Source organism: Pteronotus mesoamericanus, unplaced genomic scaffold (genome assembly GCF_021234165.1).
Source record: "Pteronotus mesoamericanus isolate MK-2021 breed Mesoamerican mustached bat unplaced genomic scaffold, CSHL_Meso_final scaffold_167, whole genome shotgun sequence".
Taxonomy (NCBI): Eukaryota; Metazoa; Chordata; class Mammalia; order Chiroptera; family Mormoopidae; genus Pteronotus; species Pteronotus mesoamericanus.
The window spans coordinates 26,489,018-26,504,474 of NW_026555308.1; the positions used below are offsets into that span (position 1 = coordinate 26,489,018).

The window sequence follows — 15,457 nt, forward strand, 5'->3', positions numbered from 1 at the left end:
ACACACACATTAAAAACATTTCATTCCTCTGGGCATTTCTTCATTAATATTTGAATTTCTCCAAATCAAAGGGAATGAAATACAAGATTAAGCGACCATGCAACCATGCAACCATGAAGGGAGAGTAAACTGAAAAGTTTAATTTTATGAACAGGTTAAAACATCAAGGAATCATAGGCATCTTCACCTCTAAATAATATTTTCTTCATGGAAAATGTTCTAAATCATTCATTTTTTTCAGCCAGATTCTTAGGAAAGGCTAGTCCCTACACTCTCCTTTTAGGTTCTTCCAGCCTAATGATAGACGTTTGTCTTTCTGGACACACGTCTGTATTACTCATGTGTGTTCTGTAGACCAGCAGCTTTCACACAGCCCGAGAGTTCAACAGAAATGTATAATCTTGGGGAGGGTGAGGCGGGGGCAGAGAGGTGTCGGGGAATGGCACTTGCTCTCTGGAAGGAGCTACTGCTTCTACTTGGGAGAAACTTCTTTGAAATACAAGTTTTTCCATGTAAGCATCCCTTACTATCTTCTAGGTAAACTGACTACTGAAAATTAAACTAAAAGTATAACCAGTTCCTGTGTCTCAATTCCTATTGGTAACAAGAAACAGTGAAAAGCGGTGACTGAGCTTTGTGCTTGGCAGCAAAACCTCGTTGAAAATTAGATTATGAAAGCAGAACCAAGAATTGCATGTTCTCCCTTCTTCCTTCTTTGCCCACAAGGGTGCCTCACCAGCGCCAGCTATTAAGAGCATGGATCGGCTGGAGGCAACCTGAGAACAAGGAAGTAACGGAAGCTCGACTGTCCTCTGGGTTAAACTATGAAATCAAGACATCAGAGTGAAAATGCCAAATGCCCTTAAAGAGACCAACTAGCTCCTGGGTCTCTGAGACTAGACAGCTCCCTGATCAAATATATTAACATATCTTTAGATATCTTTTTTATTTTTTTTAATATATCCTTTAAGAAAAATGTTTGTTTCCAGCCAAGAAGTCTAAGGAAAAGGAGTATTTTAGGGCCAAATGCCAGAGATGTCTCTCCAAGCAGGAAGGAGAATACCTTACAACCTAAGGTGAGATAAAGAAAAGTTATTTTTGCCATTGTAACCTTCAGGCATGGAGATGCTAATGGAATTGCCCAGCTTTCTGAGGTGGGCTGCACTGTTGAATAATGAGACAGAGATGCCAGGCTATGGCAGCACTGAAACACTCTCTGTGACTGACCTTGCTTGGATCCTCGTTCCCCATACCAACTTGCCAGTAAAATCTAGCCTCCCACATGCCAGGTATGTGTGAAGACAAGCCCAAGCATCTGGCTATATATGTATTTCCATGACCTGGGGGAATAGAAATAAACCCTGGGAGAGAGAACAACTCTCCCAGTATGCCGACCCTGGTGCTTGTAAGTCTGAACACCTGCAAAGGCACCAGCATGTTACCCTGAAGCCTCCAAGGGGTGGCTGCCCAGCCAGCCCAGCCGCCCCACTCTCCACTCTGTGCGCACTCAGACCTTTCCTCTGAAAACATCCCATCAGCCGGGGACACAGAAACCAGCTCATGATTATCCTCTAAAGTGTTTCATTATAAACATGGAAGTTTTCTTACTCAGCATCATTTTCATCGAAGACATGCAAATTGAGAAAAAATTAGCAAAGAAAAAAACTGGCACAGGGTATAAACAAAAAAAGCATTCTCATACACTGCTGGTGCGAGTAGAAATTGGAAGCATTCCAAACATCTTAGAGATTTGTGTATACTTTTGACCCAGCAATATTAGTTCTAGGAATTTATCCTTACCCATTATGGATACGAACAAAGATATAACTACAGTAATATCTTCTAGGCCAGTCAGTTCATAACAGGCAAAACTTGGAAAACACACATATTCAATAGTTGAGAGTGGTTAAATAAATGTCTGTACTGTAATAACACTGACATTTGCAATATGTTATAGAGGTATACTTACTGACCAGAAAAGATATTCATTTTTATTTTTTCTTTTTGTTTAGTTATACTTTCTAACTTTTTTCAATGAACATTTATTATCATATATAACCCTAGCTCTGAATAAAATCCAGGGGTTGGCAGGAAGAGAACACATATGCTGGCCCAAGCCGTGTATGTTACCTGCCATTGAGGTGGCTCCAACTCCTGGTGACCCCACTGAATGAGTTAGGCCCATGTCCTGTTCTCAACAGCCCTGCTCAACGCCTGCAGACTCATGCCTATGGCGTCCTTTTTGGAGTCAATCCATCTCACATTTGGTTTTCCTCTCTTCCTGCTGCCTTCTCTTTCAAAGGAGCCCCAGAGAGGTATTAATGGCCTATCTGAGGTCACCCAGCTGAGTGGTGCTATTGCCTGGCTCTGCAGATTCTAAGCTCAGATGTGTCCACTCATTTCTGGTGCCTTCAAATTAGAGCAGAACCTTCTCTCTCTCTATGCTACTCAATGCCAGTGTCTCAACTCAGAAGCAAAGGTGCCCCTCTAGCTGTGTACTGAGCCAAAAATATTTGAATGAAATAGTTTTTGAGATCTCTCTTCTACGCGCCCTATGCACAATCATAAGAAACCTCAATTGCAAACTGCATTCCACATGATAATCTAGGATTTTCTAAAGTGTATCACGAAATATCAAACTTCTCTCAAGACATCTCAGAATGAATTTGTGACATGGGGAGGGGAGGGAAGAGAGAAAATGGCAATGGAGAAACGTCTACTTTGTGCCCCAGATTTTATAGTCACTTATTGTGAAAGCTCCTTTGCTTTTAATAAGCCTTATGATTCTATTCACCAGCACAGAACATCATGGCCTCTCAGAAGCTAACTTAGAACCCTGGTCAGCCACTGTGGGAAAATCCTCTCTGTTCTTCTCTGTGAACTAAATCTAATGACTCCTTAACCAATTTCCAGAGAGACATTTATTGAAGAACTGTGATTAACATTGCTGCATCTGACCTTGGAGCATCTTACTATAATATCTGTTTTCTCCTCAAGTGACATTCTTTTGGAGATTTTTAAAAAGGACAGAGGGACTGAGTTAATGTTTCGCCCCTTACATAGCTCAATAAAGCAGTGGCTGAGAGTAAAAGGGAATGATATGAGATGCCCCATCTCCCCAGGCCTCCTTCTCCGCTGCCATTAACATGCAAACCAGTGGTGGGAAAAATAAGTGGACCCCAAAGGGATGAAGGTCTTACTTACGGACACACATTTCCCTGCTTTCATAAAATCCAGGACAACACTGGGACTTGCGCCTATACATAGTCTTCTCCCCATGTCGATAGGCTGTCCGATAGCTGATTCTATGTAGAGGGAAAAAGCACATTGTTACCTCTTTTGACCTGCAATTTGATTAGAAATAAAGAACTTATATTTTAATACAAAGAACTATTGAATATAATAAAGGTATTAAAAGCAGAGTATTCCAAAATAATTAAGAAGAAACACGGACTATCTTTCTTGACCAATATTATGCTAGCTCTTACTAATTTGCTAAAAATATATTAAGATTGCCCATTTAATCCAACCTACACTTTATTTCAAGGGTCCCAAAGTTTCATGACTTCCCTATTTCACTAATGTTGTGATATTGTGAAAAGTATTGACTAAATATCTAATCACCATTCACTTAGCATATATTTTAAAGGAAGCATTCAGAGAATTCCTTTAAAACTCTATGACATGCAATTTCATCCCACTATAAAATACAGGAGGGACAAAGGTAGGTTTACAGTTGTTCATATGGAAAATAATACAACAATTAATAAATATAATACAAGGATAAATTCTGTGTTTCGTGTGTAAACCTACTGTTGCCACGCCTTATAGAAGACTTACAGGGGGAAAAAAACTTAAATTTAACCAAAGCCTCATTCATTCATTGATTCATTTATATAACACATGTTTAATAAGCACTTACTACATTGTAGGCACTGTTCTAGCCATCAGAGAAATAGCTCGCAGTGAGAAAAAAAACAAAAAAGAAGAGAAAAACATAAAGCTTGCCCTCAAGGAACTTACATTCTACTGGGGAAGACAGACCTGTGGAATTTAAAATATACACTAAACGAATAAATGTATCATATAATGATTGGTAATGATTAAATGGTGAAGGAAAAAAAAAGCCCAAGTAGAGGAATAAAAGGGAATGCTAGTTTAGATACAGTGGTCAGGGAAAGTTTGAAGAAGTGACATTGAGCATAACATCATTTAGTATAGCATCAGTCGGCAGGTGCCACACTAGGCCCATGACTCATACTACTGTAAGTACTTTATAAATGAAATCAAGATAACACAGGTGCCTCTATATTAACATTAACATTTAATGCATTGTTTTGTTTTCTGTTTCCACATTTATGGGGAAAAATAGGTGGCTTATTTTACTAAGTTGGGGTCAAACTTAACAAGGCCTAAATTGAATCGGATGTTCAAGTAGAAATATATGCTGGGATATGAGTTTCTTGAGATCTGGTGATGTCCACATTTAAGAGTGTCTCCCCCAATTATGCACAATACAAAAGCTGGATAAATTCTTGCTAAACAAACAATGGTAACCAGTAGACATTTTCTCTGTAAGCTCGTTAAGGGCACAGATAACGTTCTTGCTTTTCTCATCTCCTGTGATCTGAAACAAAGCTAGGACAATAGCAGGCACTCAGTAACTATTCACTAGATGAATGAATACACTTGCTCAAGTATTTAATGACTCTGTTGCCCAACTCCTTCCCAGCTAGCCAAACTCAGAAATACACTCGTGCTTTCATTACCTGTGCCGTGTACATTTAAACCAGTTCAGAATGTCAGTGCAGCTGGTGTAGTAAATTTGATCAAAGGGATGTGGGTATGACTCTTGCACAGTTACTGAGTAGCTGAAAAGAAAAGGAAAGATAAGGGATCAGTACATCTCTTTCTTAGATAAATTATATGCCATGTTAACAAAAACAATCATAAACTAAATCATCTCTATTTGCAATTCCACACTGACTTAACAGAGAATCTCCATGTTTTTAGAGGTTTTTATTTGACCCAGAACCCCAAAAGAACCAATATTATATTTAAAAGACAGGAGTCTGTACTGTGAAGTTCAAAGGAAATTCTCTTTCACTATTTATTCACCATAAACTCTGATATTCCTAAATTTAAAAACATATCACCACCTAGTTTTCTGTATTTAATTCCATCCCTTCAGTCCAGGGGTCCAGGGATAACCAAAAGCTTTCCTAGAAAAGTTTTCAATCTAAGTCTACATGCAAGTAATAAGGGTAATCAGCAAAGAGACGGTCTGAGTATTCATGGCAGAGTACATTTTGCTACTGATTCTGGAATTTCAGGAACAGCATATTCCCTGGGTTGAAACTTGGAATAATTTGCTTTTGTGTGCCTGCCCCACTTCTCAGGCAGCAGCAGAATATATACAACGTCTAAAACTACAAAGTCTCTAAAACCAGTTCAAAACATATGGCTGAGAGAATGAGCCTAAAATAATCATACCAAACCTGTGGCTATTTAGGCAAGCTGTTTTCCAATACATTTTCACGAACAGCTTCTTATTAAAGTAAAAGCATGCATGCCTATGGGTCTAATAATGGGGGTGAAAAACATCCATAAAATATAAAGAACTTTCAGTGTTCAATGCCATACTTCTTCATTTTAAAGTAGTCATTGCATGTTCAAAGCTTTGAGCTCCTACCTACAGGAAAATCTGAAGAATCCTCCTTTCCAAACAGTTTTTCTTTTCTTTAACATTCTCTTAAAGATTTCCACTAAAATCTTTAGTTCACACTAACAAATAAAATGGGCCACAATCACGCATTCACTTGCTACAAATCAATAGCCCAAGTTTATTAAAAGGAACTATCAACTAGAGAAGGTACAGAAAAAGTGAGGTCAAAATTTCAGCATGAAGAATTCAGGTTAGACATGGGAAGGAACCTTCTCATTTGAAAAGCTGTGTGGTACAGGCCTCGCAAACAGTGGGCTTTCTTTCCTCAGCTGGTCTGTTAATCACTATGTACTTAGGCTTCAAAAAGACATCCAGGAAATACTCATACCATCAGGGGTATCCACCCGGTGGCCCGCAGGCCTCAGGTGGTTCAGGATGGCTATGAATGCGGCCCAACACAAGATCATTAATTTACTTAAAACATATTGAGATTTTTTTTGTGATTATGCGTCGCAATGTAGTTAATGTGTCGCCCACGAAAACTCTTCTTCCAGTGTGGCCCAGCAACGCGAAAAGGTCAGACATCCCTGAGTCACTTTGGTGTTCATCCTTTGGAATGTTGCAACTCTATTTCTAGGTAAATTTAGGGATCCTCCCCAAATCTTTGGCAGATGTAATAGGCCCTATTGAAAAGATCACTGGATTAGAAGCAGCCAGGGTTGTAATTCTGACCTGACAGTGAGAAACGGGATGACCTTCAGCAGATAACCTCACTTCCCTGGGTTTTATGATCGCATCTTAAAACCAGGGGGTCTGAGGTGATCTCGAAGATCCGTTCCCACTTGGTTTTCTGAATTTCTACCATGCATTTTAGATAATTATTCTCTTCTACTCTAGCCAATGACACCTGCTGTTACCCGCAGGAACAGGTTCAGACGAACAGAGTAGGTATGCAATTCCCTCCATCTGCAATATTAACTCCTTTTGGGTAAAGCAAGAGGCCTCCATTAAAATATAAATGTTCTTGGAATGAAATTTCACATTATGCTATTAATACTTTCCTCAGACCCCTAGAGGTGTCCTAAGGTTCAGGCTGATGTGAACTCTGAGGCTTCCTTGCCAACTTTTTGTTCTTCCTGGAGGTGGATGCCTGCCACGCCATGTGAGCTCCCCATTCCACTTCGAGGGACGAGCACGGCCAGGGAGCACCCCCTGTGCATGACCCACTGCGGAGGTGCAGTCCTACATTACCCAGGAGGGAAACAGGGCAACCTCCCACATGTGCTATTGGAATGAGAAGCCACTCTAAATTAATGCCAGTTGGGGAAAAAATGCACTCTGTGGGGCTCTACGGTACTAATTTAGCTTAACTAAATTAGTTTGTTGGAACTTGGCCTGACGCAGTTTTCCCAGAGTTTCAAAGGGCATGGTATGATGTTAAGGTCTGAATGCCATAGAGCAAAAGTGATCATCAGCAACCGGTCCTGGCCAAGCACATCCCATTTGATGTGGCTAGGGGGAACTGATTCCACAAGCAAACATGAAAAATACTTTCAATAATTTCTAGCAGCTTTGAAGAGTGCTTAAAAAAAGAGTAAATTTTAAAGTACAGGAATTTCCTCTGCTTGCCACTTGCTGCTCACCAATAGCATACATTTGCAGGATGCTTCTCTGGTTTGAGGATATCAAAAAAACACTTCTCTATAAAAGGGTAATCAAACCATTTAGGATTTCAATTCAATAAACACGTATTGAACAAATTCTATGCAATTCCTGCTCTCAAAGAGTTCTCAACAAAAGCTAGCCTGTAAATATTAAAAATAACATGATCTACAGCATTAATGGAGACACATAGGCAGTTTGGGAAAAATAGAAGTATAAAATTCACTGTCTTGAGAATTTCTCTTTGATTTCGACCCTTCGCATTAAAATTACTCAGAGGCTCAAATTCAGTCCAGAACTGACTGAATATGAATTACTTTTCATTTTGGTCAAAAACTGAGGAACCGCTTAAGTGTATGGGAGAAGGGTTTTAAGCTCTGCTGACCCAAATTTCTGATTCCTTCTGATTTTATAAATGAATTTTTCTTTTCTATACAATCTTTCTTTTTTCATTTTTAATGATATTATAATCACACTACAAAATTTCAAAAATAAATTTAAAAAAAGAGAGATGAAAGAATTCCACAACTCTTTACATCACCATCAACAGCATTTTACTGCACTTCTTTTAGTTTTAGCTTAGGTTTTCTTTTTTCTTTTTATATTCTTACAAACATACTGTGCACCTGAGTTTGAAACCTACTTTTTAAACCTAAGAGTACATATATCATAAGCATTTTTCTACATTAGTAAACAGTCTTCATATTCTGACTGCCAAATAATCCCTAAGTTACACCTAATTTATTCAATGTTCACCTACTACTGTTACACAATTACATTGTCACTTTTCCAGGGGCCACTTGCTGGAAGCTGTGTGCCCGTACCATGAAGGGAACCATCCTCAATAATTGGCCTGCCCCCTCTGGTCTTTATCACAGCCTCTCTGGCCAGTGCCTGGGCTGCTGTTTGAACATAAACAGCACCTCTGCTAACAGTCCACACCTTCACGTTCATCAGCAGCTGCTCCAAAAGTCAGAGTGGGATTGTCTAGTCCAGGGATATTCAACTGGTGTGTCATAAGAATTTTTAAAAACATGCAATACTTAACTATTAAGTCAGGGGCACTGACCTCTTTTCCTTTATATTGTCAAATTAAAAAATGACAACAGCCAACACAACAATAGCTGCCTGGTGTGAATGAAGCCAAATTATACCTATTTTTTGGTCAGCTCAGTAAGAAATAATATATTTTGGGGTATGCCCCAGAATTTTAGTAATTAGTTTATGCGGGCCATGAGATGAAAAAGTTTGAAAATTGCTGATCTATTCTAGTCTCATTTTCATCCCAAATGAGCCATACTGAGTCCCCAGTGCTCGCGGGCAGTCTAGAGACGGCACTAGTGTCACGACCCCCAGACACCATCCTTCCCCTCTATCTCCTTTCAGAAGTCACTAAAACATCTGAAGCTTCTAAAGCAGACAGTAAGTGGCAAATTATGGTTTAAAAGGAATCTGATCTCAATTCGGCACTATTTTAAGAATCCAGATGCAAAACCTTTTATCTCCTTGTTTGTTTAATCTTCTCACCACACTGAAAACATTTCATCACTGTGATTTTTAACCTGTTAAGTATTATCCAGGGAGAAGCCCCAGCAAGATAATTTAAGGTCAAAGAACAGGGGGAAATAAGCCATCATCACTTGGACACATTCCAAAGTGGTTAATTACATTTTATTTGCTTAAATTATCTTGTTACTTTAATCAGATATGGTAATAATCATCACTTCTTATCTCTGCTTGCTTAAGGACTGCTTTTTCCATTACCAGCCCGTTCTGTGCTCCACCCTCAAGGGGTGGGCAAGGGATGGCTTTGTGTCTTTAGAAGAAACCCCAATAGATAAAAGGACTTCAACTCACAGAACAGGGAAAGCGGATGGAGAGAAGGGGCAGATGATTCATGAAATTATTCACTTTCCAAAAGGATGCTGTGCAGAATTCCTTTAATAAGAGGCATCCCTTGTGCACTTTAAATGAATTAATTTTCCCTTATTTCATTTTATGTGCAACTTCTGAGAATCAGAATTGCTGCAGTAAAATGGGGCATACTTTTATTTGAACAGACAGAAATCACTCAGTAGTTCCGGGGTGAGGCCTGAGACCACACTTCACACAAGCTCCCAGGTGATGCTTAGGCCGCAGAGACCGCACCAGGAGAAGTGAGTCTCCAGGTGATCCCACAGCTCGCGGCCATTGGGAACAGCTAGCGAAGAAAGCCTATGCTGAGCCCTCGCCAGTGCTTCTACCAAGACTTTTGTCCCTGAAGCTAATCATCCCCCTATTTCAATTCAAGCCCATTTTAGTTTTTGAAAATAGACAAGAACCTGTCATCTGCACCTTTATTTGATCATTTTAACCTATGCTCTGTTCGCCATGCTTGTCAAAATAATTCCACTTTTTTTTTTTACCTTTCTTCAAAGAATCATTATCTAGCCTTGTAACAGAAATCTATTAACAAGAAGATTATAGCTGTCTATCCTTCTTTCTAGCAGCCCATATAAAATAGGGGGAAAAATCAGGGAAAAAAATCTCCACCATTTCCCTATTTTTTCATGCTCAATTTACTGCCCCATTAGCGAACATTTTAGAGGTTACTCTAATTATTTGTGCAACAGGGAAATTATATTACATTTAAAAATGAATGTGTCCCTTGTCTATCTCTCTTTGCCCTCCTCAACTGATGTTCATATTAGTCATTTTGTTTCCTATTAAGAAGGTGAAAGCTCACTCAACAATTATTTATTGGGCACATGCCATATGCAAGGGAATGTTTTAGACACACGATATTATCAGGGGAACAAAACAATGCAAGTAAGTGTTGGCAAATTTGGTCAAATGCTGAGCAAGGAATCAGGACAAATGTGTACATTTGAGTGGGTGCTGGATTATCTGAAGTCTTAGATTCTTTTCTATTTATACCCTCTCCCTTAGAACGTTCATCTGTTCACATCTTATCATGATCCCAAATCCACATTCCCAAACACTTCCCAAATACTTTCAGATTGTCTTACGAACACAACAGGGCAGACCCCACTAAACTCTTCCCTCTCAAATCAGCTCTCTTCCTTTTACTTTTACGTATGTGCACTGACACCTCCACTGTCTCACACAGCAGGTTCTAAATCTCAGCCTCTTCTGCCTCCTTCACATCCTATAGTCAATGTCTTACTAAGATCTGTCGATTTTTATTTCGTTGTATCTTACAAATTCATTTTTCCTCCCATTCCAAAGCTATTATCACCCAAAAAGTTCAACCACCAGTATACTCTCCCTTTTCTAAATTGATAGGTACCCATTCATGCAATAATTGATTCATTTTTATTACTTTAATAAATATTATATATTTTGTTGGTGAAATGCTTTACGAAAGTTGCTGCGACAATTATAAAGATGATAAATAGGAGGTCCCTCCTCTAAAATTCTATGTAATATAGTTAATACCACAAATATATAGAACTTTTTTGTATATATATATATATATATCTCTTCTACAGCTTAAAGTTTCATAGTCTTATATAACTCCATTGATAAGTCAGGGAAATGTATTTTTGTTATCCTGGTTGCATTACATCCAGTGGAGATGGGAACGAGCTCTCATCGAAAAATAATGCTGTGAGTGAGGAACCAGTGTGCCCCTGGAATAACAGACCCGCTGTGCTTGAAAGACTCTGAGCTGTATGCATCCTACCAGAGAGCGACAACAGTGATTAGAATGCACGCTCCGTGGGGTAGTAATCATGGTGCTGACGGTGACCCGAAAAAGAGACCAAAAGTTTGATGTCATTACACTTACAGATAATAAAAATATGTTATTCTCTAGTACTGGGTGCTTCCTAGTTGTTTGAAAAACTTGCATTTGCAATGTTATTTTCAGATAAAGATACTTAGCAATGCAAGTAGCACATCGGAGCAGACTAGACTGCGTACGACTGTGCTGCACCATCACGTGGTTTGTGCTATTTTTGTTTCCAAAAGGGACTATAAGATCCCTGAGAATGGCTCATTGTTTTGTACTTCCTCTATGTTTCCTACTGCAAATGGCCCAGATCTGGACATTACATCATCCAGTCTCATATAATCTATTCAATCTTGCCACCCCCCAGTACTGTACTGACTCTAGTCTTGCTGAGCACAGCCCCTAGAGGTCTGCACAGCACTGGCTCCAAGCCACCATCCATTCTTAGAACCCCTCCCAATCACTGCCACCCACTCATCTAGTTCTTCAAGTACATCTCGGTGATACCGCCTCCATGGAGCGTTGCCAATGCTTCCAGAAATCATGTCTCCCGTGTAGACCACCTATAGCACTATTTTTTTTTTTATGCCATACATTTCCAGTACATTATTACATATTGACTTCCACTGCTTACTCATTGGTTACCATACAGAAGTCCAACTTCCCCAAATTATTGCAAATAGATTCAGAGTAGGAAAAGAACATTAGGGAGCTTATATTAATTGAGCTATTAATGTTTTCCCTGAATCTTACCATTGAACCTGTGTAAGAATCAATATATCAAGTTTTTTTCCACCTAATATATATTCTTTGAGACCAAGGTAAATAATACTGTCTGATTTATTAGATATCACTAATGATTTTTACATAAAAGTAATTTTACAATCTTTTGATACATAAATACTAATTTAGATATCAAACTGATAATGATGGTATAAAAAGGAATTTATCAGAAATTAGTTCTAAGATTACTTTCAGGACTATTACCTTTCCCAGTGGCTACACACATTAGGGTCTTCAAGATTCAGAGGTGACGCTGTCCTTATCCAGTGGCATAATAATAAACAGGTAAGGCCCAGGCATGTGTTCAAAGAAATAACCATTTTTTTCTGAAGAACAACCTACAAGAAAAAGAAGATCCAAATTAGGAATTCATTAAAATGACCCAAATAGAATTCCTTTCAGTACAGCAACCATTTGGTACCAGTTGTCACCAGGGCTGAAACATGTATAACAAGCCATGTATTCAAGCAGACGCGGCCACAGATTTCATGGTCCAGGAGAGAGGTATTTCTTATGTTGTGCAGGGTGGCCACCGTTTTGTAAGTTACTAAAATGTGCACATCATCATTAATTGCCACCACAACCAAAGCCCTTCTCATCCATGCCAGCTAACACGAAAGGACAGGCTTCCAGATTCTCTCACCAGGCATATTTCCCTTCTGGAAGGAGAGTGCTCACAGAGGAATCTGGCCTCATTTGTCCCAGAGCATAAATGATGAAACAGAACCTCCATTGACTCAAGAGAGAAGCACCTCAGGCTCAAACAGAGATTCATTCAATAATTCATTCAATGCGCAATGAATATCCACTCTATCCTCAGCACTGTGCAAAAACCGGACACAAAATACAAATCTAGTTCCTGTCCCTGCCCTTTAAGATGTTTATAACTTAATAATCATGACATATATTTCTTATACTTAGTGCTCCAGTTTCCCCATCTGCTGAATAGAAACAAAACCAGTCATTTTACAGAGGTTTGTACATAGGTGTACAGGAAAAAAGGCGTCAAGCTGTTTGGAGGTCAGTGTTAGAGAAAGCGAGCCTGGTATGATTTAGAGGAAGAGAGACCATAATAGAAAAACAAATAGCAACATGACGTATTTGCAAAACAGGCCAGCGAAGGAGAGAGAAGAGGGAGGAGAATGTTCCAGGCACAGGGAACTGAAGGTGAGGGAGGGTCAGGCACATTTAGGAAGCTCAACTTAATTCAGTGGGATAAAAAGACAATGGGCATATCACAAGCTTTCTTTGCCATTGCAAAGTAGGTGAACTTCATCCAGGGATACAGGAGAGCTAGTAAAGGGTGCAGAGGGGCATGAGAAAGGTCACTGGCTGCAGGGAAGAGTGACCCTAAGGAGGAGACTATTAGAGAACGACCAGGTGAGGCAGGACTGGGGGGTGAACTGAGGAAGCAACATTGGGATTGCAGGGAACTGAATGAATCTGGGACATTTTTAGGAAGAACAGGACTTGGTGACTAAATGTGGGAGTAAAGAGAGAGAGAAAAGACTTCAGATACAGTCCATTGGATGGGGACGCACAGAAGGCCTCCTCCTCTGGGTGATAAGCTTTGGTTCAGTTTTAGGTATGTCAAGTCTGAGGTTCCCATGAGATATTCAAAGGAAGTCACCTGTAGGCACTTATTAAAATCTACCACGTGCCAGGTCAGCTCCAGCGTGTCACAGCTGTAACGGCGCTGCCTGGAAATCATACCCGTCTCTCCACCACCAGGGATCAGTAAGAAGGAAAAGTTTGTCATACTATGTAAAACAATTTTATATAATCATTATACAAATGAAATTAGAAGTAGGTGATCCATTTCCTAATTTAAAAGAAAATAAGCAATAACTAATTAAAACTGAGTAAATAATTAATTAAAATTAACCTGCCTGTTGGTATACCAGTGAAACTGGCCACAACAGGCCTGATTACATGACCAAAGCTGTTATTTTCTGGGTGAGGGTTGGCATTTTTAGACGTTACCCTAACATTCCATACCATGAAGTTATCAGTTTTTAGTATTTGGGAACCAGATTTATTGAATAATAACCCTGTGGTTTAAAAAGGTAAGTTTATCTTAAAAACAAACACATAAACAATACCAACAAAAAACCTAACCTGAGGAAATAATTTATCCTTCAAATACAATAGATGATATGAAGAAGTATTAAATTCTTCAAAATCAAGATTGTTTATAAGGACAAGTACATTTAAGTATATTATGGCAATTTATACATAACCCCACAAAGGCTAAAACACCACAGAAAATGTTTAATTGGAAAAAAAGAAAAAATATACTATTATTTTGTAGAATAATTAAAAGATGGTGTAAGCCACTGAGAGGTTATGAAATTTTTAGAGGGGATTCCAATTATCATGAAATGATTCCAACATATAGATCATAAATGGGAAGCCAAAATATGGCTTATAAAGTAATTCAAGTAATTGGCATTTCTCACAGGATAACCATCATGAAGCTGTAAAATCTGAAGCTTAACGTTATATAACTAAAGCTATTCCACTTAATAGGAATGAATAAAAAGTAACGATGACTATAAACAATAACAGCTAACATTTCTTGACTGATTACTGAGTTCCAGACACAGTGCTGAACCTTTTATGTGATTTATCTATTTAATCCTCATAGTAATGTACCTAAGAAGTAGGTATTTTTATTTCCCCATTTCATAGTTGGAAACGCATAAATATACTGCTAGTGTTTTCCTCATCCATCAAAATAAGAAAACCTTTAAAACATTTTATTTTAACAAATAAGCTTGGCAAATACCTCTCTGTCTCATGGCTTTATCTTTGTCAGGATAAGTGTTTTGTTTCAATGAAGTGTGAAATGTGTATATTAACTTTCATTCTTTCCTCAAAGACAAAACGAGGGCTGGTCAGCAGTAATCTGCCATTTACTCACAAATAATTGCCTCAAATTGAAAAGTTTATATCCTGAGTCACCATCTCAGATTCAAACCATCCATTTCCCAATTAGAAATGTTTAGTCTGTAAAGTTAGAAATTGCTGCAAGCAATGAATCAAACTGCCAAGAAAAAAAAAAGAAAAAGAAAAAGAAAACCCAGGCTGCGCATTCTCTTTTCATGTAAAACCTGTAACACTAACCTTTGGTATCCCTTCCTGCTTTGCACTTGCTGTGCGGCTTTCTGAAGGCTCTAACTGCTCGACGGGAATGATGAGGTGGGGGGGACGGGGAAGCAGAATTTAGTCACCTCATTGTTTTTGAAATTCAGCACACAGAAAACTCAAACTGCATTGCACAGTGACTAGCTGCGTTCAAGAAAATGAAAATATTGGTACATTTAAAAAATGTAGATATGCTCCATTTGTTTTCTTATTCCCAAAGCATTTTCCAAATTAAAATTAGAAATCAACTGAGTTCTAGAATAATTTACATTAAAGTATAAAACATCAAAAGCAAAAGGATGGGATCATGCAAACTCAAAAACAAGTTGAGAAAATAATTCAAATGTTTTTATATATGTGTGTGTGTGTGTGTGTGTGTGTTTGTGTGTATGGTGGAAGGAGAAGACAATTCACAAAAATGCCAATGAGCTGTAAAGAACTATAGACATGCAACATTTCACTATATT

The 15,457-nt window shown here is 38.7% G+C and overlaps 1 protein-coding gene across 1 annotated transcript in view; it reads right to left on the reverse strand.

The window, feature by feature from the left end:
- The window catches only part of MEGF10 (multiple EGF like domains 10), a 166,181-nt gene that overhangs the window by 106,918 nt on the left and 43,806 nt on the right, over positions 1-15,457 (reverse strand). The window contains exons 2-4 of the mRNA XM_054589877.1: positions 12,048-12,181; positions 4,770-4,871; positions 3,205-3,305 (exon numbers count right to left, since the gene is read on the reverse strand). Of these exons, the coding sequence (XP_054445852.1) occupies positions 3,205-3,305; positions 4,770-4,871; positions 12,048-12,181 (337 nt within the window). The remainder of the gene's footprint in view (positions 1-3,204; positions 3,306-4,769; positions 4,872-12,047; positions 12,182-15,457) is intronic.